This window comes from Sabethes cyaneus, chromosome 3, assembly GCF_943734655.1.
Source record: "Sabethes cyaneus chromosome 3, idSabCyanKW18_F2, whole genome shotgun sequence".
Classification (NCBI taxonomy): domain Eukaryota; kingdom Metazoa; phylum Arthropoda; class Insecta; order Diptera; family Culicidae; genus Sabethes; species Sabethes cyaneus.
In genome coordinates, this window is record NC_071355.1 from 29,439,377 (window position 1) to 29,466,403 (window position 27,027).

The 27,027-nt window shown below is 40.4% G+C and overlaps 1 protein-coding gene across 2 annotated transcripts in view; it reads left to right on the forward strand.

Annotated features, from left to right (window-relative positions):
* Positions 1-23,303, forward strand: part of LOC128743048 (nicotinamidase) — an 83,711-nt gene extending 60,408 nt beyond the window's left edge. For both annotated transcript variants that reach the window (XM_053839558.1, XM_053839557.1), the window contains exons 3-9: positions 1,042-1,228; positions 11,813-11,917; positions 21,572-21,706; positions 21,980-22,108; positions 22,179-22,347; positions 22,435-22,577; positions 23,153-23,303. In XM_053839558.1, coding sequence (XP_053695533.1) covers positions 1,042-1,228; positions 11,813-11,917; positions 21,572-21,706; positions 21,980-22,108; positions 22,179-22,347; positions 22,435-22,577; positions 23,153-23,299 — 1,015 coding nt within the window. In that variant the 3' untranslated portion in view covers positions 23,300-23,303. The remainder of the gene's footprint in view (positions 1-1,041; positions 1,229-11,812; positions 11,918-21,571; positions 21,707-21,979; positions 22,109-22,178; positions 22,348-22,434; positions 22,578-23,152) is intronic.
* Positions 23,304-27,027: the final 3,724 nt, after the last annotated feature.

The window sequence follows — 27,027 nt, forward strand, 5'->3', positions numbered from 1 at the left end:
GGTAGGATTTCAGAAATGAAGGAGCAAACCCGTGGTGATACTTGCCTGATTGAGCAAGCTGAGAAGGGGTGATAAGTGGATTGAGCGATGATTTCCCGTCGATTCGAGGGAGTTTGACAGGCCCTCAAAATCCCGTTCCGTATGGATATTTTCCCGGAAGATATTTTTTCCAGCCTGACGTACGGATTAAAAGCAATTTCCTTCAGGTTGTTATCGATTGCAACTTTGAATGAATAAAACACCGTGTGTCTCCATTGTATTATTAAAATTTTATTTTTTAAAAATTTAATTTTAAAAACTAAAAATTGTTAATTTTTAGTATGATTAATATGTAAAAAAATCTCAGCTTCTTAAAAAAAACCCGGGTTCTATTTATCCTCACAGCATTACGCATTATTGCCAAAGAACGCTGCCACCTTTTTCGGGTCAACGACACTGATGCGGTTCTGTTCAATGACAAGGTAAATCACCAACAGTACTCGAAGTCGTGAGAACCTTCAAGGACAACAATTTTTTATGCCATTTCACGCATAGTGAGAATTCCCCCCGCGTGCATGTAAGCTTAAGTTAGCTGTATCGTTCTTGACGTTCGTTTTCGGTGAAATCTGCTGCTGTGGCACGGACAAGTCTATGCAAATTAGCAAATAAATCGCCAAATCGTTCTGACTGAACTGTTTCCATAGCCGAAAAAACAAGCAGCACAAACTGTTAGCAAAGAAAAGCTTTCTAGAATCCCTTTCCTTTCGAGGACGACAATAGTCACTAATAGAGTCATAAAATGATGATATTTATGCTTGCTCTTGCCATTGTTGGGTGGGAGTTTCGGTGTTTCGGAGCACGCTTTGCTGGTGCTCCTTGAGCGAGTGAAACCACAGATTGGATTCCGAAGCCCCGCAGGTCAGTTTGCTTGCGTTCGTGCTGCGGTCCAATTTTTGACGATGTTTGAACATAATTTTCGATGCAGATTGAGCGATTAAAAAAACAAACGGGGCTGATTCGATTTTTCCTTTCTTTTTCTCTTTTCTTTTATTGTTGTTTTAGCGATGATCGCCTGTCGCTGGCCGAGTTTACCCTGATCTGCCGGGCGCTGTTTCGGAATGACAAAGGCCACATCTATGTCGTTCCGTCCGACCGGCTGGAGGAGATGTTTGCCGTATTCGACAAGAATGAGGACGGCTATATCGACCGGGATGAATTTCAGTTCTGCTGGAATCAGTGGATTAAAACGGTAAGATTGAAACGCTGCACTACTGCTTGGATTGGTAAGCTTGGATATGGGGAATTGTTTTTCCGATTTTGTTTTTCGAGTCGAGCAACAACGTTTCAAGCGGAAACGGTAATTACACGTCACTCTGTCATGAGTTTGTAGCAAGTTTAATAGAAATGAAGTATTATAGTGAAACATCGTTTCTGTACTATCGTCTTACCGGATTGAAAGGTTTTTTTACGCAATTGTTCGACCATGGATGATATATTTTTCTCAATTTTTATAATATAGGAGAAAGAATTCGAACATTATTTATTCCATTTCTTAGTTTTCCACCATAATTGCTCTAGTGTATTGACAGAGATTGTTTTAGTGGATAGTTGAACAAATAAAAATATAATTAGAAAACCTGAATTATGATTTCTGCAATGTCCTGATTCGAATCAACCTGAAAAAAAAAAACAACTCGTGGCGAAGTTTTCGGCATTTTCCCCGAATAGTTCCAGAGTATCGGTTTGTTATTTTCTTATCACTCACAGACAGAAAAGTTTTACTGTGTGATGGCTTTGAGTGGCGGTAAATGAAGGTAAAATGATTGATACTTGTTTTGCACAACTGGTCTGAGATGTCATGCTGCTTCGGAATTAAATTGTTCCCGAGTTTTGGAAAGCATAATCCTATTTTATCATACTCGATTAATATACTTAAAAATTCATGATTGTTATCGTTTGAATGAAACCAAGTCTAAATACAGTTTTGTTCTGAAAATAGTCGTGTAATCATACGCAGGATGGCGAATCTTTTATAATTTATAATTATAAAAAGCAATGCCTTGAGTATAAACAACTTTGAAACTTGACCCTTTTTTATCGACAGACCAGTCGGTTATTAAAGTACAGGATAATTACCAGCCTAGTGAATTAATCCTACTGACTCTTGGACTCTTGGCTTGAGATTGACTTTCAAATGGGACATTAAATTGGACTTTAGTTGGACTTCAAATTGTACTTGAAATTGCAATAGTGATTGAAATTCCACTTCAAATAAATATTGGTATTGAACTTCAAAAATGGAATTTAATTAGACATTAAATTGAATTTAAACTGAGACATTATGCTGGGTTTAAAATTAGACTTAAATTAAACTTGAGATCGGAGGTAAAAGTGGAATTAAAATAGACTCAAAATTTGACGTGAAATTGAACCTCAATGGGACTTGAATTTGGCCTTGAAAGCCGAAGTTAAATTGAAATTGCTTTGGCTTAATATGGGACATTGTAATTGGACCTCAATTAGATTTTAAATTGCGCTTGGGATCAGAGTTGTGATTGGTCCTAAAATCGGACATTAAATAACATTTGAAATTTGATCTGACATTGGATGCGAAAGTGGAACTAAATTAGATTCGGATTTAAATTTGAAATGGGACATTAAATTGGATATGAAATAGAGCTTAAATTAAACTTTGAATTTGAACTTGATTGGACTCGATTTGAAATTAAACTTGGAAATGGACATAAGATTGGACCTTAAAATTACACTTAAAATTTTAGATCGGTGGTGAAAATGAAATTAATTTGGCGAAAAGTTGGCTTAAAAATGGGACATTGAAATTGGACCTCAATTACACTTCGTTGGCCTTAAAATCATACATTAAAGTGCACTTAAAATTGGGCCTAAAATCGGAGCTGAAATTGAAAGAAAATTAGATTTGAGTTCAACTTGTTATTGGACAAGAAAATGAATTGAATTTGAATTTCAAATCGTACTTGTAAATAGACTTAAATTAGGCTGGAAAACTTAAAATTGTGTTTGAGATTGAATCACTTTTTACGCAATTATTCTACTTATTGCTTAATGAATTGACCACTCCTGATTTCGCGGTTGCACCTTGAGAAATCATTTTGTTATACATTGAATTTGTTACAAAAGGTGGGAAACGTACCTAGCCTGGGCATGGCAGTGGATAAACGACACCTACAAGATCTTCTAGATCCTGTTAAAACGTTGGCTGTCGCCGATAGCACAAGATTTTATAGGGAATTATCAGACGGACTTCCTAGGAGCTCGACACCACTACGGATCAAATTTTTCCGACCATTCGACCGATCTTGCAGAAATGTCGGGAGTACAACGTGCCCACGCATCACATCTTTACTGACTTCAAAGCAGCGTACGATACAGTCAATGCTGACCAGCTGTTTACACCGCTCCAAAAAAGGTAGTAATAACTCCAGCATCAAATCCGACCGTTCGACATCTTTGGAGAACAAGTTGAAAGTGATGGAGGAGAAGCAAAAGCGGATGGACCAGCAGCAGGAAATGGGCATACTAATCAAGAGAAAAGAGCTGGTGTTCAATCGAGCCATCGAGTAAAAGGGGGAGTCCGACGATGAAAAGGCAGATAAAGGAGAATTTGATGAAACTTCATTAAGAAGAAGTTCATTAAGAAGATAGCGATTACAGAAGACGACAACAATGTCGAAGAAAGTTTGAAGATAGATCGGACGGTGAATCTGATGAAGGTTCGGAGAAAAATGAGAATACGAAGAAGAGCACAGTCTCTAAGAAGTCCGATCGAATGAGTCGATAGGGGCAGGGGCAGATACATGCCGAACCGACCAAGATGCAATTGGTCGCGTGAAATCGATAAAGCAAAAATTTACCTATTTTCTCGGGAAAGACGGCAGAATGACCCTTGTTGTTTGGAATGTACCAAGCGTCCAATGAAGCCTATGGGTTCACAGATATCGAAAACCTTATGCGGCTACAAGAATTTCTAAAAGGTCAAGCTCTAGAGATGGTTCGAGAACAGCTGCTTTTACCGAAATCAGTTCCAAAAGTTATAGAAAAACAACTTAAGAATCATCTGGAGAAAGTACACAAATTGGAACCACCGAAAGCCGAAAAGCTGGCCGCATTCACATTTCTTTTGGGGCAGTCGTCGAGCAGCTGTGCGAGTATTTGGAGGCAGCGAATCTTAAACAACATTTAATCAATGCGTGACTCATTCAAGAGCTTGACGAAAAGCACCGGGACAACGACAAGCGTCAGTGGGTGCGTTTCACGCGAGAAAATAAGTAAGTAACCTTCAGGACTTTCACCGATTTCCTCTTCGAAATAGTGCCGGATGCCTGTGAAGCGAATGTCAGCATCAGTGCTCAAAAAAAAATTGACAATCCTGTATAAAGGCGAATATAAAACGCATTCTATTTGTCAACTCAAGGACATAACTTCTGAATTGCTGACAGTGTTTGTCTTTCTCAGTTTTCTACCCTTCAAAACAGTTAATTAATGAATTGCAGTGCTGAATGGTTGCTCGACTAACCTGGCAGTCAGTTTTCTTGCTCTAGACTAATATTTTAGATCTCAAAGTTTAGTTTTTTATACTGCCTGCCTTTTAAAATCATCCAAAACCTGGCTGAAGGAAATCAAGTAAAATTGCGGAGCAATGTTTACGTTAACTGTAATTTCGTTCGCTGTTATCGGCAGTGTAAAATAAATAAATGATTCACAATTGATTTCATTCACTCTTGTCGAGAATGAACGCATGTAGAGAACAGCATGTAGAGAATATGAACGCAAGTGATTCGCTCGAATCGTTGGTTTCAGGTTAACATTGCTGAGTTCATTTCATCTGTACTAGAAACAGCAAAGAATGAGCAGTATATTGCATCCAGGGATGGTTTGCTCACTTTGACTCAATTTTGATTCATTTGACAGTACCGTCACAGCCGAGTCAAATATGATAATATTATGTATGGGATATTTGTAGAACTAGTTCTAATTTACAATTTTTCTGATCAAAGTTCTGCTGTATCGCTTGTAGTTACAGTGCTACAACGCTAGTAACTCATCAGTGACTAAATGAACGTTCATTTAGTCACTAGTAAGATACTAGCATTGTAGCGCCGTAACTACAAAAGATACAGCAAAACCTTATTCAGCAAAATTATAGATAATAACCTGTTCTACAAATGTCCAATATATAACTTTGTTTATTTGGCCCCGTTAAGACGGTACTGTCAAATGTATCAAAATAGAGTCAAAGTGATCGAACCATCCCTGATTGCATCAATTCTGGCCTATTACATAAATTGAATATGAGATTTCTAAGCACTGGCCAGTATGAAATTAGAGCTAGCCGGAAAAACCCAAAGGAAGGTTAGTCAAAAGAGGTTTTCTAATGTTCAAATTTGTTTTTCACCCCCACTGGGTTACCCTTGACGATCACCGAAATTTTCAAAGCGGAAACTGTCGAATGTATAAACAACGTCGATGGTTGCTAACCAATCGCTCCGCGCAATTCTGTTCTACAAACTGTGAAAACTAGATCACTTATTTTAACTCACCTTGGCCTAAAGTAAGACGGAGTATGGAGCGGTTTAGAACTACAGCGAAATGGAGAGTCAAATCAGTGAAGTCGCGCAAGGTTTGTCAGCGCACAGATCATCGGTTGCAGTAGGACCGTCCTGTCGTACCTGTCGCACCAGAACCGGATGAAAGGCGATGATCGTTGGAAGCTGTGCCGTGTGTGTCTGAACGATAGTTCAAGTAAGTTCAAGCTGAGATGCATCGTCGGGGGCTGTAGATAACCACATAACGAACTTCGACGGCGCCATTGGAAGCAGCGCTCACATTCGGACGGAAAACGATACTCTGCTGCAGATGATTCCACTCTGAAGAACAGTATGCAACGAAGATCTTCACAAGCCGTTGAAAACGCTCTGAGCGCTAACAAAATTGATCATTCGTATACCGCTGGAGTCAGCCGAGGAACTTGACACGGCCCAAGCGGCACCAACGCTCAGTGGTCCAAACAGCGAAATTCGTGATCGTTTGATATAGCGCCGAAACGTGAAGTTTTTCGCATATAATGTCTTCAGGAACATTTCTTGGTATAATAAGCCCCTTCTTGTGAGAGAAATCTTTGGGTGATTAATTCCCTTAAAAATGAGATACGAAATTTATTTTCTCGTATATTCAAGATACAGGTTTAGTACTTTCGGCAAAGTTGTAGTAAATATCAATACAAACAACTTTGTCAAAGACACCATACTTGTATCTGTTCATGAAAATTGTCTATGAAGCGTTATTCATGGACAAACCCTTCAAAACAGTTTTTAAACCCTGAGTTATTCTGGTCAACTTTTATGTGTTCATCGTGTTCTAGAAAGTTGTTTATCTTGCTAAAATCAACGTTTTTGTAGAACATTATTTTACGTGATTTTCTGAAGTTTCGGAGATATTGAGCATTTTTGATGAAAAATAGTACTACTTTGAGCTTAAATATTTCCCAAGGTGGCAAATGGTGGCAGATCAAACAACTCGTACTTAAAAGTACAACAAAAAGATGTGTTGCTTATTTTATTTTTTGTTTTTTCTTTCTTTTTTCTAACGACGTATAGCCTTCGGCTGTACTTTTCTGTTGGGGAAGAATAAATGCTTAATGCGAGAAATGTAGATTCTGGCAAACTGAAAATTTTTGATATCAGGCCAAAAATATAGACTTAGCGAAGGTGAGAATCGAACTCACAGCTCCCAATCCCTAGTTGAGCGTGTTGTTTAACCAATTACACCACTAAGCCGTCTATACTCTGTGGTCTTATATCAAGGTTTTGTTATGACGCATGCCTGATTCTATCATTCATTCGCACATTTAGCCAGCGCGAATATATTTTTGTTGACTGTATTTGTTGCAACTGCACAGATTGATAGACATATAGCTATTCGGTTTGTGCTTAGCAACGACCGGTAACCGTCCGTTTCAGCGGTTACATGTAGTGTGAGGATTTTATTTTTTGTTGGAGTAAAGTTAATTGTTAACTGCTTGTCAATTCGTGTTTTCTAATTAAATAGTCTAAAAAGTCATTCCGAGAAAATTCGGTCTTCTGTGACTGTTGTTGAAATTCGGCCATTTGGATATCGGCCATTCGTGTTTCGGCCATTTGGTACCAGCCCATTATGAGTGGGATCTTTTGTAAAGACACCAATCGAAGGTATTGAACAAAATAGACTTAAGTGAGTTATTTGGAAGCTTTATTAATTGCGAAGAATTAATTTTGAGTCTACATTCATTTTCGACTCGAAAATAGGCGAAAAAATTGCTGGTAACTCAACTTGTTAGAAAGAGATTGTCAACATAAACAAAATGGCGTTTATTGCATCCGAAGTACATTTTAATTGTTCGATAAACATGACTGTGAAGGATTTTTAAAACAACTATAGCTTTTGAGGATACAAACAGATTGACACTTGATTTTAAAGGTTTTTTGATGTACTTTTAAGTACGAGTTGTTTGGTCTACCACCATTTGCCACCCTGGGAAATATTTAAGCTCAAAGTAGTACTATTTTTCATCAAAAATGCTCAAAATCTCCGAAACTGCAGAAAATCACTTATAGTAATGTTCTACAAAAACGTTGATTTTAGTAAGATAAACAACTTTCTAGAACACTATGAACACGTAAAAGTTAACCAAAATAAGTCAGGATTCAAAATTTGTCCACGAATAACACTTCATAGATAATTTCCATGAAGAGATACAAGTTTGGTGTCTTTGACAAAGTTGTTTGCATTGATATTTACTACAACTTTGCCGAAAGTACGAAACCTGTATCTCGAATGTACGAGAAAATAAATTTTTATCTCACTTTTAAGGGAATTAATTACCCAAAGTTATTAATTCGCGAAAAACTATATGCGAAAAACTTCACGTTTTGGCGCAATATCACACGATCACGTATTTCGCTGATTGGACCACTGTGCAGCGGCGCCGCACATGGGTGACATATGGGAGCGACTGGAGAGGTTTGTAAAAAGTTGATGAAGTCGGTGAACGATAAAACAAAGATCGAAGGGATTTGAGAAACAGGAGCCGTTGAAGCTGGACGATCTAGTCTTCGTTATAGAAGGCAAGAACGGAAAAGGTTGGAGTCGAGGTGTTCTTCAGGAGCTGCCTCCAGGACCAGACGGACGAGTGCGACAGGCGTTGGTGAGCCGTACCGGTGTACCGGTGTGTCGTAGCTAACTTAGTGGTGTTCGAGGGCAAGTGAATTGGGAACTTCCGGAGGAATTATCGTATGTTACGGGCATTGGCATGGGTCAAACGAGTCAAAAGAATGATCAGAGAGCTGTCGAGAGGGATCGAGTGATCTGTTTCGTGTCGATTTTCGCGATATTCCCGAGTGTCTTCGAGATAAGTAAGGAAATCCAGTGGCGCGTTCAAGCGATATATCAGGCCTACTTTGACCTTCGCAAAACACTACGATCAAGTAACATACGCCGCTGTACGAAGCTGACAATGTACAAAACCCTGATTAGACGGATAGTTGTTTACGGACCTGAAGCTGTGACATTGCTCTCGGAGGACATACACGTCCTTGTCGGGTTCGAGCGGAATGTGCTGCGAAAGATATGGACCGAGTGCAAACTGAAAGCGGAGAGTGGCGAAGGTGTATAAACCAAGAGGTTCAGGCTCTGTTTGAAGAGATTCCAACCGTACATCTGGCGAAAGTCGGTAGGTTACTGTGAGCTGGACACGTCTTAAAGATGTCAGACGACAGTGCGACGAAAACGGTTATCTTAAACAGCCCCACCGGCACCAGGAACAGAGGATCCCAGCGTGCAAGATGACTCTTTACGACCTCTGAGACGCATGAAAAATTGGTGACTTGTGGCCCAGGATTGAGTTTAATGCAGACGGTTGCTTGAAACATTACGAGCCACCCCAATTCTATACTCTATACCGACGATGACGACGACGACGACGATATTTTCAAGCTATAGAATACAGTTGGAATAGCTCTGTTAGAAATTGTAATTGACTAAACTTGCACTATTCCGATAGCAGTTGATATTAGGCACCTATCGTTCATAAATTTCGAGTTTGAGTTAGCACAAACTCAGGTTAATTACTGAATACGCGAATGGACTCGTAAATTCAGGAACTAAATGAGAACTGAAAACAATATTCATCCCGAATCATGGGATGAAATTATGTTTTTGATTCAGTGCAATGCTTAACAATTTCGAAATTTTAAAATTCCTCATACATATTGACTTGAGTCAATATATGAAAAAGTAATTAGCTTCACTAAGCCTGTTTAACCTTCCTAGTGCATTGGGGTCGTTTTCGACCCATCGGCATACTTACAAAGCTTGATACTCAGTAACGGTACGAGCTAGAGACTTGAAATTTTCTGACTTTTCCTAACTTTGGAAAATTAGCATTGTGGGGGAGTTTCAGCTTTCAGCGACATCTAGAAGAGCCACAGCAAAAAAAGTTACATATTATGCATTAAGGGTCGAAAACGACCCAAGTTTTGAAATTGCTCTCATTCATCCATTTTCAATCCGAATTTCGTTTTCTTTACCTCGTTTGAAAGATATGGTCAAAACCTGGCACCCAAGGTATGTTGGGGAATATTTGTTGACTGATGGTCACTTCTGCGTCGGTTCCGGAACACCCACTACCAGGTCCCGGGGAACATGTTTATATTTTGAGATAATTCATTTTGCGGCACATCAAATCACATTGGCTTGATAAAATAAGACTAGTGGAAGTACAATGGGGACATTTTGGACCCGAATGGCCACTTCCCCATCGGTTACGGAACATCCGGTACCTGGTTTTTGAGGCCATTTTTGAATTTTAGTATGATTTCTATTGCGGCACGACAAATTTCATCTCATTGATAACATAAGACTATTGAAAGTATAATAAACACATGTTGAAGGCAAATGACCACATCAGCATCGGTCCTGGAACATCCGGTACCCGGTTTTTGGGGACATTTTTGTATTTCAGGATAACTCATAATGCGATATATCAAATCACATCGGCTTGATAAAATAAGACTGATGGAAGTAAAACAATGTCATTTAGAAGCCAAATGGCTACTTTACCATCGGTACTGGGTCATCCGGTACCAGTTTCGGGGGACATTTTTGGCTTTTGAGATAATTCACCATGCGGCACCTCAAATCACATCACGTTGATAAAATAACAACAATGGAAGTATAATGGGGCGTCAGTCGCATATAATCCGGTATTTATAATGAACCGTAAAACGGGGTAACTCGGGGCAGATGAATTACCCTGTAATCCAAAAATGTCCCCAAAACCCGGATACCGGATAGTCCGGAACCGATGGTAAAATGGCCATTTGGCTTCTAAATGACCTTATTTTATTTTCATCAGTCTTATTTAATCAAGCCGATGTGATTTGATGTGCCGCAAAATGAATTATCTCAAAATATAAAAATGTTCCCCGGGACCTGGTAGTGGGTGTTCCGGAACCGACGCAGAAGTGGCCATCAGTCAACAAATATTCCCCAACATACCTTGGGTGCTAGTTTTTTGCCATAGCTTTCAAACGAGGTAAAGAAAACGAAATTCGGATTGAAAATGGATGAATGAGAGCAATTTCAAAACTTGGGTCGTTTTCGACCCTTAATGCATAATATGTAACTTTTTTCTAATGCATTAGGAAGGTTAATTGCGAATACATACTTTTCGGTAGTCCATTGAGCGCATTCGAAGACAATCTGCTCTGCCCTCCTAAGGTGGTCCATATACCTAATAATCGGCAGCGTTCAGATATGCTATCATCGAGTCGAGATACCACGATGCGGATAACAAAGAACCTCCTTTGTTTCCTATAGGAAACTGCACCGCGGTGAATGCTCTTTTCTCCAAATACGTGATGAATACGCGACGGAAGATGTGATAAGTAAATTTATCGTTGACATCGTTTCTTCGAGTGTGATAGTGTGACTCCTTCGGCCATTGGCACCATTTGACTGCGGTCGATCGGTACTGGCACTGGGTGTTCTTTTATGGTTTTCCCTTTTTTGTTTAAGTGGAAAGGAGACCGGAAAGGAACGACGGGGATGGAAAGTAAGAATCGTAAAGTAAGCTGAGTGGTCCTTATTGCTCAGCTTACTGGGCGATCCATCTATATGAAAATCTTTGAAATATTTCATTGATATCGCTTTTGAAGGAAATGACTGCTTAAGAGAGTCAAATTTCAGAAAATTACCTTTGACTAGTAAATAAAAGTTTTTGCACTTTTTTATTGAAACCACTGACCAACTGGCTATAAAAATCTAATTGGGAGCTTTTCGAATAAAACTAATACGTAATGCGATTCACGATATGGTCATAAACGAAAGAAATATAATGTTCTATTCAGCAAACCAAATGTGATACTTTATAAATCATAGCTGAAAACCACACTCAGTTGCATCTACGAATAATCCCACTGAATCCCCATCCCATCCATAATTCATCCTAACCTAGATTCTTCTATCATCGATGTGCATCCATCGTTGAAAGCGAACCTAGCTTACCTGGTTTACGGTTACTCCTTTTGTCTGCCGAACTAAAGTGAAACCTCAATAATGCATACTGAATGAACCGAAAATTTAATTGACTTGTCGATAGTCATCCTGGGTGCGCTGCCCAATCAATGTTGAACAAACAGAAACTAAACCAAATATTGATTATTTCCAGATTCGATGATACGGAGCTTCAAACTTCGAAGTCACAATTCACAACTTTTCTTTCTCTGTCTCTCTTCTATGTTCCATCGCATACTGCTAGATCGTACGGCCAATCAGTGCATTTCTGGTAGTGGATGTGCAGAACGATTTCATCAGCGGTTCACTCAACATCAGCAACTGCAGCGCTCAGCAGAACGGCTTGGAGGTAAGACCTACTACTACCTACTATTTATTACCAGCAGATATGCAAATGGCATTCACGATTGACTGACTGCGACGCAAAGTTGGCCCTATTAGTTTCGTTCTGGTCCATAACCTTTTAAACTACCTGGAAAGTAGATTGACTGGCATAAATGAAACTTTCACAAAATCATTGAATATTGTAACGATATTGGTCTCGGCTGTTAATTAAGACAGAGACCTAGTAGATCCGCTGTTAATGGAATTTGTTAAAAGTGTGGTCACACCCAAATGCGTGGGAACTGGCGCAGCCAGTCCCCGGTTTCGAGCTGACCGAGGAGAGAACCAAACCAATTTACACTCGAATTAATCCGTTCCTTTCGGAGTGCTGCCGGCTGCGGTGAAACGGAAAACTGCACGTAAATGAATATTTATGAATTCATTGTGGCAGCCCCGGTTGCGTCGGTTTCGGTTTCGGTTTCGAATGTGTGCCAGTGCCAGAGTCCTTCCCCCCTGCGTGATGAATTATAATGAATTAATCTGTTTGCGAAATCTCGTTCCGTTTCCTTTCTGGGCTGGTAATCTTGATTGGCTTGGGCAAACGGTTGGCTGAAGGCTTATTGCTGCCTAATCCCCCCATACCTATGCGATTGTAGAACAGAAGGTTCGTACAACGTTCGACGTTGGATCCGTGGTAAAATCCTTTCGTAGCGATGAGTTTCTTTGTGCTGGAAGTTCCCCCCTCTCCCACTTTTTGATGGTTCATTTTGCTCGAAGGTGAGCTGTGAAATTGCTGTGAGCAGTTTCCTTCCTGTAGCGTCCGGTTCCGGTCAGTAATATGCCTTTCACCCGTGAGCCACAGACAAGTCGATCTAGCAGTTTGACAATAGCACAAAGACTTTAGCATGAAATTGCTAAAATGACAATCTGGAACCAATTGAGATGGCCCCTGTGAAGGCTTTAATATTTCTTTGAAAACTTTTTCAACTGCCGTGTCAAAGGTTGTACCTTCGGTGAGAACGATTAGTGCTGCTATAAGGCGGCGATAAAAAGCGAACACATTATTATGTTATGAGAGGCGAACCGACGCCTTCTACCGGTGCTGAACTGACGATGTGCATGTTTGCGAACAGCTGCAGGCGTCGAAAGGCGTTTTTAATCGAATAGAAAATTGTACAAGTCATGTTATTTCTATAAACGGACCTATGAATAGGAGCGCAAAAATCGTTCTAATATAAATTGATCCATCATTTGGGCCGATTTATTCTACCTGCAATAATTATACTTTGAAATTGAAAGATAAAATTTTGCAAAAATATTCATTGATAGAATAAAAGTAACTCGAGGCTTCACTACAATTTGGTCTGGTTATAAAACAATAAAACCGATATTATCATGGAATCAAAAAGCGCCTAGTTTATGTAAGCACTGAGAGCTTTTAGCTGTTCCTCGAAACTAACACATTTGCTATCTATCATATATTTGGCAAAAAGAGCAACTTTTCCATTGTGATGAGCGAAACATGAACCAGTTTGCTGGTTCCATTGCAGTGATACACGTGTCGACCAAATCTGTAGGATGCACCGCCACCGGTGCATTCGTTTGTTCGAACGTATGTTAGTTCGACCGTGTTCAACATATCGCTTTTATTGTTTCAGCTATTGTTGGAAAAATGATTTACAATCGGTATGCAGTACCAACTGACGACCCTACATGAAGTGTAGAACATTTTCCCATATATGTTTGTGCTGCAAAGTTTGAAATCATGTTTCGATTGCTGTTTGTGATAAATAAAAAGTTTTTAAAACACGAAAGCTAATGGAATTTAGTCGTAAAGAAAACGGTACAGCTGAATGCTTCGAAATGGGTTGCTAGTTTGAGATTGAAAATGAGAGCCATTTTTAGATTTTGATAGTTTAAAATCAAACGGATGATTTGGTTTCAAATAAAAAAAAGAACGCTTGTATGCCTGTACAAAAGAAGTGAGCTCCGAAAATCCCAATCCAGGCAAGTGTAAATTCTTCTTTGGCAACTCTTCCGCCTGGGCAACTCTTCCGCCTGGGACGCGTGTTCAACTTCCAGTTCAGCGGCTGGTCCGCAACACAACTTTATCAAACCGTCGCTGATGTACTACTAGAATGTCTGTGGATTCAGAATTAAAATTGATGATTTTTTAGGGTTTAAGGTCTTAAAGTAAACCGGGCTTGACGAGAAGCTTCACTCATTCACTAGCACTACTTGCTCGGTAGTGCATGTTCCGTCTCCAGTTGCGATCGTAATTGACAGAATTGGTTGTTGAAAAGTGTTACAGCTAGCACGTACGATATCCTGAGGCAATTCGTCCCAAATCTTCTTCAAATGTTGCTTAAAAGTATCCACAGTCAATGCTTTGGTGCTTCCTTGTTTGCCTAACATGTAACATCATGCATAGAAATCGAGAAGATTCAAATCAAAATTATCCTCACACCAAGCCTGTGTAGCTTTAGCCTGGTGAGACGGTGCAGAATCTTGTTGGAAGTAGTTTGCTGGATTCTTGTGGTGTGTTTTGACAATAGGCAGCAGATGATTCTTCAAAACATGATTGATATAATATTTAGTGTTGATTTTAGCACCAGGTTCAATGAACAGCAATGGAACCTCCAAATTTTTGGAGAAACATCCATCCATACCATCACCCTGGAAACATTCTGTAACCTTTGAACAACCAGTTTGTCCCGAGAAATATCAAAAAGATGTGCTGCATACATCCGACCATTTTGCTTTTTTTTGTCCAAAAACAGATTTTCACAATCACCATTTCGGTTGACCAGCTGCCGACATCTTTCGACTCTTGCAACTTTCTACTTTTCAGTCAGACCGTGTCCGATGTGTTTTTGTATGGAATCAATCGAAGCATAACTTTTTCTACCAGCCGAAAGCCGGGGGTGGCTCTAGCCGTATCAAAAACTTCCCTCCACTGTACTCGGTCCTGGGCTATTCGTCGCCAATTCGTTGAGCGTATCGACACACGCAAGTCGGCTTCGACCTGGTCGAGCCATCTTGTACGTTGGGCCCCTCTATTTCTGGTTCATAGAGGACAACCGGTCTGATTAGCATGTTGTACATTATCAGCTTTGGGCGGCGGCCGGCGTGTGCTCCTTGATCGAAACGCCTTGCGAAGGCAAAAGTAGACTCAACTTCCAGCTTGAATGCGTCATTGAATTTCTTTACTCGAATTATTGTCGGCAGTGGCTACAGATCCCATATATACGAACTCATCAACTACTTTCAATTCATCGCCGTCAATAATCACTGTCCGTGGGTGGCGAACGTTGTTTTCTCTGGAGTCTCGTCCTATCATATATTTGGTTTTCGACGCATTGATTTGTAACCCAATCCTCCTTGCCTCCGTTTTTAGTCTGCCGTAGATTGCTTCCGCCATCCCAAGGTTTCTAGTAATGTTGTCGAGGTCGTCTGCGTAGGCTACTTTTATTATTATTATTTATTAATCATGATTTCAACCGACACTTGGTCTAAATGAAATATTTTGTGGCTGGGAAAAGCCACTTTGAGTAGAATATGCTATCCCTCCTCTAAGTGGCATAAAAACCCATCTTTTTTAAAATAGAGGATTTGTCGAAGAGTAAAAAATTTCATCCGTAGTAGGTAGGAATTCTTTTGCTATTGCACCTTGTAAGCGGCGGCGTTGACCAGCGCAATGCCGCGGTTATTACAGTATCTTGCAGATCGCCCTTTTTGTAGATGGGACAAACCACTACTTCCATCCACTCCTCCGGTAGTTTCTCCTCCTACCAAATCCTTCAAATTATCCAATGAAGTGCCGTTACTTGCGGTTCTTGGCCATTTTTGTAGAGTTCTGCTGAAAGTCGATCCTTTCCGGTGGCTCTATTATTCCTCAGCTGACCGTTTTCTCGCCGAATCTCTTCGAGATCGGGAACCGGCGCGCTGTTATCGTTTGTAGGCACTCCTATTAATCGAAGATCATCTTTCAAACTGCGTTGATGGCAAATTTTCCAGTTCCTTGGCCACGTCCAGACCGATCTGATTGTTCTGATCTGATAGTTTTCGTCGAATTCGCTCTCTTACACGTTTGATGGCTTTTGGTGTCCTTACAGTGCGTTTACGGCCAGGTTTGGGCAGTATTTTCCAAGAACCAATTTCCTTGTATCGCTTGATAGTACGAAAGATGAATCTTTCGCTTTTTTCCGAGTGGCTTCAGCTTCTTTAAAATATCATACGGTCGAAAAATTTTGTTAGGAAATGAAGAGCTTGAAGGCCGTTATGTCGTAAATAATAAAATGAACAATTCTCCATATTGTAAACATTTGTTATGTAAAAATCACGGATAGTCCGGCATGTAAAAATCACGGATATTAGGCATAATAGATGATAGGCATAATAGACATTAGGCAAATGAACAGTAAGCATATTAGATTATAGGTATAATGGCCATTAGGCATAATTTACAAAAGTTTGCCTTTCTATGGCCACCAAATTAACCTAAAGTCATTTCGCATAATGCTGTTTAGCATAACGTCGTTTGCAATAAAAATATTGGCAATAACATAAGGGACCGTCTGATAGAAAAACATCTATTTATATAAGAGGCTCATGTCTGTACCGAAAACCAGGTCTCTAACAGGACGGCATAAGAGGTTTATCGCTAACTAAAAACAGGTCCCTGACAGGACGTCATGCTTTCGTAGCAATTGGTTGTATTCTCAGTCACCTCTCTGGTCGACTGCTGGACTGCTCGATTGCTCAGCTGGTTGACTAGACAGCTCGACTGAACTGTTCGATTCGACTGCTCCACTCAACTGCTTGATAGGACAGATCGACTTGACTGCTTGACTGAACAGCTCGACTCAACTGCTCGAGTGGACTGCTCGACTTAACTACTCGATTCGACTGGACTACTTGACTGGACAGCATGATTCATCTGCTCAACTAGACTGCTCGACTCAACTGTTCGACTTAACTGATCGACTGAACCGCTTGACCCGACTGCTCGACTAGACTGCTCGACTCAACTGCTCGACTGGACTACTCGACTTAACTGCACGATTAAACTGGTCGGTTTGACTGCTCGGTTTAACTCGACTGCTTGACTCAACTGCTCGGTTGGACTGCTTGACTGATTCAACTGCTCGACTAGACTACTCGATTTGACTGCTCGTCTCGACTGCTTGATTTCTGTTTGAATCGACAGTTCGACTTAATTGCTCGATTAAACTGCTCGACTAGACTGCCCGATTTGACTGCTCGACTTGACTGTTCGACTCGACTGCTCGACCCAACTGCTTGACTCGATTGCTTGATTTGACTGCTCGATTCGCTTGCTCAACTCGATTGCTTGTCCCGATATCATATGGGCGGTGTTAAAGGGGGACCCTACTCTAGAAGACCGAAAAACAATAGATTTTCGTAAAAAATTTTCAGGTGCTAGAAGTATAATTAAGTGTTGGGGAATTTTGGTTATTAGTTAAGGTATATTTGAAGATATACTTTGTATTTTTTGGATGCCAGAATAGTGATTATTATGCTGGTGGCAGGTGGGCGCGTGAATGCCCTCTAGAAAATAGTTCTTTGCTGGCGGAACGTACCGGGAGCCATTGAAGTATCGTAGTACAGATTTCAAGGATGATTTTGAAGCTTTAGGTCAATACCTAAATTGTTACGCAGCGGCTTTTGAAAATTCGAAAAATAACCAAAATGGCGGCAATTTTTCCAAAAGAAAGGTGTTTTTCCATCAAAAATCGCCAGCTCATAAAAAATTAAAAACTGAGACATCATAAAACGGTACGTAACAATTTAAGGTAATTCATTTTTACATGCAGAAAAAAAAATTCAGCCAAATCGGTCCACTAGATTCTGAGATACACGTACCGCCAGCACACAAACAAACAAAGAAAAAAAGAAAATTCGATTTTTCCGACTTTCCAGAGTAGGGTCCCCCCTTAAATCAGACCGGACAAAGTCGCAAAATTTTAATAAATGAGTTAATGATAGCAAACGATCAAGAATTTTCTAAGCAGTTTTATGTACAACATCGTAGAGCTATATTGTGCCATATAAGAACTCAAAGAACTAATACAAAGATTAAACATCTTCGCAAACACTGGTCAATGGAATGTATCCGCAGTTTTCGGAATTCTGAACAGACATTTATAATTTCCGGATCGTAAGATTCGGGCTCAACTAGTGGGTAATAAATGGCTTGAATATGTTTGCATGTTTAGGAGTTATTGCTATTGAAAATTGTATGATTTTTAAACGAAAAATTTAATTTTCTCCGCAAATATTGACGATAGCAAGTTACTATGTTCTAGAAAAATATGTAATTTGACTGTTTGAAAACCTTTGCCGAACATGTCAAATGTGTATAAATACTGTAGAAAGAACTGTGGTTCAAAAAATGGATGTAAAGTCTACGAAAAAATTGTTCCTTATCTCTAAAACTGTAATAGCTTGAAAGTTACTTTCTTTAGTAAAGTTCTTTATAATAATCTTTTCAAAAATTTTGTAGAACATCTCTTACTGTGCAAAAAATAAATTTTTTATCTTACTTTTAGGGGCATTAATCAAATAATCGTTCATGCCACAGGAAAGAGTTTCTAATGCTGAGAAATTTCTCTGAACATACTTAACCAGAATAATCAACCATTTCGGCGCAATTAAAAAACGTGTGTTTTGATACCAATGCACTATGGTCCAGAAAGCCAAATTAGGTGGAAAAAGTTGTTTACTCAGTAGTCGTTGATTTTAGACTATTTACGTCTTAGCAACAAAATCTTGATTTGGGATGCCGCTTTTTTGGCATGAGCTATTTTAGGGTGACCCTTAAATTAACCAAGATCCAAAAATTATCTTCAAAACGAAACAAGATAGAGCGATATTTAGTTCAACAATTTTATAGCTTGAAGTATTTTGAGTAATATTGCAGAAGACGAAATCCTTCTATCTCGAACCGTTTCCATATTAGAGCGATTTTCCTGAGTTAGGGTGACCCTGCTATTTTGCGATTTTTCTCTATAACTTTTTTATTTTGCAATTCTCGCAAAACACTTCCTGAAATGACTTTTGAGGCTCAATAAGACGCAACTTTTGGTGAAAAAAGAAATTGGCTATCTACTTTACTTCTACACTTATATTAATTTTTATGATAAAAATAGGCCGTTTTCAAATGTTAGTATCTCAGAAAGGTGCAAGCAGAATTAAAATCGGTTGATTGCGTTTGAATGATCGTGATTTTTTGTGTATGATATCAAAAAACTGGAGAGTGGATTTTTGTCTATCTCAAATAAATCAACTTTGAATATGTGTGGTTTTAACATATTTAAGTATATAAAAGTAAACGAGTTGCGCCATAACTCCGCAAGGTCTTAACTGTTCTTGATTAAACTTAGCGTACATGTTTCTTGACATAAGTAAATCAGCACAGGGTGTTGGCAAAAGCGGGGTGGTCGCTAAAAAAGTATTTTGAGTATACTTCAAGCTATAAAATTGTTGAAGTGAATATCGCCCTATCTTGTTTCGTTTTGAAGATAACTTCTGGATCTTGGTTAATTTAAGGGTCACCCTAAAATAGCTCAGGCCAAAAAAAGCGGCATCCTAAATCAAGATTTTGTTGCTAAGACGTAAATAGTCTAAAATCAACGACTACTGAGTAAACAATTTTTTCCACTTAATTTGGCTTGCTGGACCACAGTGCAATGGGACTACTGTGCGCTGATAAGCATACGATTAGAGTTGCCATTTGTGAACGCTGATAAGCATACGGTTAGAGTTCCACTATTTCACAAACAAATCGACCAATTTCTGAAGTTGCAAACAATCTGTGATGGTTTCAATTGGCAGGTAAATTTTTGTATCACCAGCGTTTATAAACGCAGCGTAGCACAGTCTTGTTTGCTCCAGGAGGCAACAGCCGAGTGACGTCGTTCACAAACAGCGAGAATGGCCTAGGTCCTCAAATGCTACCTTGAGGAACTCCAGAACCAAATCGATTGACTGGGACCCAATTTAACGGCGATGTTACGATTGCGTAGATATGAGCTAAGCCACGAAAGCAAATTAGTTGACACCCCAATTTGTCAAGTTTAGCAAATAAGATATCATCATCGACTCGATCAAATACCGCTTTCAGATCATTGTAAATGGCATCGATCTGATTGCCCTGTTCCATTGTACGCAGACAAAGCGACGTAAACTCCAGTAAATGGGTTGAGACTGATTGTCCAGCATAAAAGCCATGCTGTAAAGTAGAGATGTAGCTTTTCACATGAAACAGCAGATGGTCATAGACAGTGGCTTCAAATATCTTAGAGCAAGCATATAATGAAGTGATTCCACGGTAGTGCTCCACACCATGCTTGTTACCTTTCTGAAACGATGCAGCATTCAGGAAAGATTCGCTTTTGTAAAGAGATTGGAAATTTCAGAGCATTGCAGCGTTTTTCCAGTTAGGCAGCAGGAATATTATCAGGCCCGAGCAGTACTATTGTTTCGTTTTGCAAATAGCATTTGCCACGTTTTCAGTGGTAACCAGGAAAGATTCAACCGAAATTTCATTTCTTGCAACGAAAGACAAAGGCTCGGTTACACTTTCTAGCGAAACTGAATCAGAATTGAACCTTCGTATAAAGTTTTTACCAAACATAGTACTTTTACTATCGGTGGAAGAGGCAGGCCATAGTTCTATCCCATCTATACGGTCGTGTCTGGAACACAAGTGTTGATATTTTTTAAGTTTAAGTAGTTTTTCAGGATGTGTGAGATTCTCCCAAATTCTAGATACCAAAGCATTTGTTTAAACACATTTCTTCTTCTATTTAGAGTGTAAAATTGTAGCGAAACACCATTGAATTAAATATCTCGTTTATTCTTCATGTTTAGTCGTGCTAAGAAATTTGTCAGTACAATTTTGTCATGTTTCCGGCTGCAGTTCTCTAACAATCGTAGCCCGTACATAGCTCCAGTTGTTACTAAATTCGACAAAACTGGGCAAAATAAGCGACTGTTATCATACCTCATACGCTTGATCCTTGCCAACCAACAGCGAGAACAGAATTTAATAAATTCAGCTACATGTGCTACCAGCCCTAACCAAGTGCATAGAAAACAGTAACTATTTGCGGAAACCAGCGCGAGTGGGCTGTACATCGTGGAATAGCTTCCATTCGTTGGATTTATTTCAGCTGCAAATGAATGGAAACCGCTGTGACTATTTTTCAACTTTGTTTGGCGCGGTTCTGGTTTTCCCTTCTCGAGCCGCAGGTGTTGTTCCGAAACGTTCCTGCATATGTTGTAGGTATGTGAACGTCTTTAGTCTCGAAAATGGGCGACTATTTCGTGAACAGTAATCATTGTGTACGTTCCGACGCGGAAACATGTTGGCACACTTAAACAATTCCGAATTCCCATTACCGAGCACCAAGCAGCAATTGTTGTGCGCGCTTATCAACCAACATGCCATCGGTATTCGGTGGGTGCATGTCCTACCCCTACCGCTACCACACGAAGCGATGAAGGGCGCTGGAGACGAAGGTGGCTGGCGTGTGCCGCCTATTGTCCGTCATCCGTCGTCCCGGAAGCGAGTGGCATAAAAATTAATGGTGTCAAATTCTTTCCCTTTTCGTTCTCGGTTCCGGTGCGCCCCCCCCCCCCCTCCCGGGTGCAGGTAATTGACCCGATAAACAAGCTCCTGGATACGGTGGACTTTGATTCCGTGTTCTACTCGCTCGATTGGCACCCGAGTGATCACGTTTCGTTCATCGACAACATCAAACAGCGGCCCATCCATCCGACCAGTCCGGTGAGTTAAAAAAAAGTTGATTTTTATTACATTTTATTATCTGAAGTAGTTATATTATCTACAGCGAGAAAAGTAGTCGTTCTTGTAGCCATGAACGTAACCATCTATTCGTTAGTTTTTATTAACAATTTTTCAAATAACGGATAACGAAAGTAGAATCATTAATAACACTCGTGAATATTTAGTGGAATAATTCTATTAAGTCCAATGAAAACCACCATGCGTCTACATCAAATGGAACAAAATTAACGTTTCTTTTCACATCATTCACAGCTGAATGCCGACAATGCGCAGGTGTACGATACGGTCATCTTTGCCGGTCCACCACCGATGAAGCAGCGTCTGTGGCCACGCCATTGCGTGCAGGATTCCTGGGGTTCCGAACTGCACAAGGATCTGAAGGTACCTCTAAACAATTTTATTTCGACTCAATCCATTATAGCTCTCAAACTCTTCTGGCTGGCACTTTTAGATCGTCGATCACGGCATCAAGGTGTACAAGGGTACCAATCCGGAAGTTGATTCGTACTCAGTTTTTTGGGACAACAAAAAACTGTCCGACACGAGCCTGTGCAGTCAGCTGAGAATGAAGAGCGCCACGGATATTTACGTGTGCGGGCTTGCGTACGATGTGTGCGTTGGTGAGTTGATTAAGTTAAAAGAAAATGCTTTTGAAGGAACTTGAATATTTGGTTTTACCGGTTGTTTTCCACCTCCTCGTTTTGCAGGTGCAACCGCGATTGACGCCCTGTCGGCTGGCTACAGAACGATTTTGATAGACGACTGCTGCCGAGGTGTCGACGTCAACGACATCGAAAGCACGAAGGAGACAGTCATATCGAACAATGGAGTTATCATCAATACTCGAGAGGTACGTTTAACATTTGCAAGACCAATTCATTTGTGAAACTAAAAAAACATTCATTCAACTCACCATTTATCACTAAATTCAACCCCACCCAATTGAATTAACATTCCCCCATTTCAATCTACTGGCTGATGGTGCTGGTGGGTTGTCATCATGTTTAAAACATTCAGTCATTTGGTCTGGTGCCAGCAGAGCAGAAAACTTGCGGGCTCGTTCGGAGCCACACAGTGGCCGACCAGAACTCAATCGCGTCATGTGCTGCTTGCTCTTAACTAAATTGCCAATTTTAATAAACATCCGGTCCTCTCGCGCAGCAGATGCCACCGCCTCCGACTGCTGGTGCTGCCGTTTGCGGGATCTTTTGCGCGTAACATAACGTAGCGGACGGAATTGAGTTCGGTCGAGTCCAGATTCATGCACGGGCACCAATTGCACTCATACTGTGTGGCACAGTGGGAGAAAGTCCACGTAATTTAGGGGGAAAGAGTTTCCTAGCAGCATTATAAAGTATACATTTTCCCATTCGTTTCTCTTCATTTCCGGTGCATACTTCATCATCCGCGCGGCGATGTTGATAGGTTAAAGCGATGGTGGAAGGTCGAGACCGTCGGCCGGAGCTGGGCTACAAGCTGGCCATGGAGCTGAAAAACGCCGACTCGGATTTGTCGAAAAATAACCGTCGACAGCAGCAGCAGCAGCAGCCACAACCGGACAGGCCACAGTAAAATTAAGGACCTGATCCCCGGTTCCCACGTTTCGTTCCTTGGCCATTCCTACTTATGTTTTTTCTTCCTTTTGGATGGTTGATTTACTTTTTTTATTTTTTCATATGTTCGCTCGCTGACCATCTTCTGGTTGTGCTGATTTTGGCCAGAGTCAATTGACTTTACGGTTTCTTCGGTGATGTTTAACGTGAAATTCTACCGACGTGAGTGATAGGTATAGTTTCTAAGTAAAAGTTGTTAGGTGGATAAGTTGGAAATGATTTCTGCTCTGATGGTAATTTTTTTCATATCTTCATTCATATAAAGTTCATAGGCTTAGCAGGGTCGAATACAAATATTAGTATGGCTCTTGTTTTGCTCTCTCTTGCATTAAGAAAATTGTGGAAAAAGAAAGCTGTTATTTCGAGTAATATACAAAACCTTTTTTGCATGTACGTTATCGTTAAACCCATTTCATTTTGTTAGTATAATGTATTCGGATTTTTTTTTAAAGTACTGTACTGAACTGAACGTACTGTACTAAACGTTAAATTATAGTTTGATTTATAGTTTTGCTGGTTTTTTTTTGCTTTACTTTAAAATGTTATGTTAACCGTATTTTCAGCGCTTTTTAATTGAAACATGGATGGAACTAACATTCAAGTGAGAAAAACTCTAAGCCAATTGTTTACTCATGTAGATCAAAACTTATAGTGAAAATAGAACCAATATAGGCAATGGGATTAATATTGGCGCCCCCACCTTATTTTTTAATCTGCCTAGCGGATTTTTTGGCACGGTGTATCATTTATAATGGATATTTAATCAGTTAATTGACAGTATGTTTCGAGGAATCGAGTAACTGCGGAGCCTGTGTAAGCCCCGTTTTTTAACAACTAGCACTTAGCAGATGGATACTGTCGATACTGTCCTGGAAGCACTCTATGAAGGTATGAGGCTCCGGCAGATTCTTCGGCTGTTGTAGGGACGCAGTTGTTCTCCTTCCTGCGAAACGAGACTAGATGCCGTTTGTTCCAGCCATTTGACCGCCCAAGTAACAATTCTAAGTTTTATTATGTTGCTTTAGTGGGTTTCATGAGTAATTTCATAAAATTGCTTATAAAACTATGAGCTTCACCAGAACCAGAAGTTTTGGTTCTCCTTTTAACCAGCTTTGTTAACTAGAAAATACATCCGTAAGCAGAAAAGTTTAAAATATCCCATAATTAATAAATTTTTAGTAGTCTCCGTAGTTGTGCGGCAAATGCGCATTAAATTTTATCGTGGATATTAATATGATAGATGGATCAAATCAACGCGTAATCGAAACTTAGCATGTTTTGAAAACCTTGATCTTTTGTTTCAAGCAGATCTCCAGCGGGATGGTCTTATTAACAATCAATGCGGAAAAATCTATGCATGCCTTCGCTCGATTCATAGTTTGTTTATTTGTTTATTTGATTGTAAAATTCATCTGGCACAGTTGTCTTATTGAATATTATAATCATGCTTATAAAAAACTACTGTTAGATAATTTCTGTGTAAACTTAGGTGAAGGTTCGCCGAACTCAAAGAGGGTTTCAACTGCAGAGAAAGTTCGAATGCATGCAATTATTGGTTCGTTGCATCCAAAAGTTGTTCGATGAAAACTCGGCTGCAGTAATCCGGTTGATCGGACGGAGCGCTGCGATGCACGGAAGCTCAAAGCAGATAGAATTGTCGGCGAATCGATCTCGCCATTTAGGATCTTTGCTTCACATACAGCTTGCTGAACCTTCCTATGCCGCTAGAGTACTTAAAATCCCAGAAGACGACAACGTTCGGGATATGGTGGTAGATTTGCTGTATCACGCCAAGGTAAGTCTCGTAGCGCAAGTTCCTTACGCAGATGCCATGCCAGCTGATAAGGACACCAAACTATGCACGCATTTTCGATCAGTGCACGTACCAGGGAACAGCATAGCGCCTTCAGACAGTGAGGATGCGTAAGCTTGGCATCAAGCAGTACTCCGAGGTCATTGACTTGGTCAGCTCTCGAAATTACGTGTTCATTTATTTGGTAGTTGAAGAAGATTGGACTGGCGATGCGATGAAAAGTTATTACTTGGAACTTCGGGATGCTGATGACCAGCCAGTTTTTTCTGCACCAGTCAGCGAACATATCCAAAAGCCTCTGAAGTTGCATGCAATCATATATAGAATGAACTGGTGAATACCATTTCAAATCATCAGCGTACATTACATTACAGCAGCGGGGCGATAGCGTTGAAAAACAGCACAAACAGTAGGGGTCCCATGTTGCTGCCTTGAGGCACACCCGACAAATTAGTAAACCGGGAAGAGAAACAGGAGTTAAGCTGTATACGCAGAACTGTAGCAGCTGAGCCATTCTGTGAAATTCCGAGATGCGCCAAGTCGCGAGATTTGCTGCAGTAGTATTTTATGGTCAATACGATCGAACGCTGCTTTTAGTTCAGTGTAGATTACGTCGATTTGCGCTTTTTACTCCATGTGGGAAATACCAACTCAAGGACGTTGCCTCCAAAACCTCTTATTCCGCGCAATAATACGAACAGCTACTCCAATTCACTATTCGTACGAGGTACTGCAATTTGGAATTCTTTATCCACTGTGGTCAAGCAATCGACAACGGAAACAGATTTTAAGAGGGACTGCCTAGAGTTTTTTGACCGTCATAAAATTAAATGTTTAGTATGTAATATATTTAGAATTCATAAAAATGATCTACCAATTGTGACCGTCGGTCGGAGATAGCAAACAAAAAAGGTTTACTTTACGCTATCAGATAAATACATAACTAAAGTAAACTAAACTAAACTAATAAACCAGAGGTAATGAGTAATACCGTAATAATACCTTTCTAGAATTCAAACAAAACCAAGCGCCTTTAGCATTGTTACTTGGGCGTGTGTTCTGGTCAGAGCAGGCAAGACTCAAGTAACCCTTCTTGTACTGGCAGCTCTTGAACTTGGATCTAATGGCTGGAGCCTCCTGGTCAGCTATATGATCCAGTAGACCGGCGCGGACAGTTTTCTAGTGATCCGTAGTGAGCAGGGGAACGGGATAATCAACCATTGTGATGGTTACGCTGAAAGCGAGTTTTCGAGGGTAGTTTTAGTGTCAGAGGACTCCGCAGGTGTAGTTGCGTGGTCTCTTTTTAGCGGGACCTTCGTTGCCTGGGAGCATCACTGCCTCTTGTTAGTGTTCGGATTCCGCTGGTCTGGCCAGTTCGCAGGCAGAACGGCAAGTTTTTGCGTCTCATTGTGAGAGTAGCCCCTGCTACAAGCGAGTTGAAGAATCCTTTTGGCGCGTCGCCTTAGGACTCAGGCTGCCCCTTAACCTCAGGTAGCATTGCCGGATCGGGAAGGTTATCCCTGCAAGTCTTCTTAACCTCTGGTGGTGAGTTCAGGATGGAATGAAGCCGAAAGTCATCTTTCCAAAGACATGCTACCGAAGTTAAAGACCTGTTCCATCTTCACATCCATCGCTACATCCAAAGCGTCCCTACCGATAGGACTACGTGCTTCCGATCTGCCTTCGAACGTCGCCTCCACACCTTTTTCGGGGTCCTGCACTAACATTTAACACATTCCAGCGTTACGGAACACCTCGCCCACCACGCAAATCAGTTCCTTTTGAACCAAATCCCTGGCATATAACTGGAAAGAAAAGTCCCCTCTAGTCACCAATTTTACAAGCTATTTACCAAAAGTTTGGTGAAACAAGAG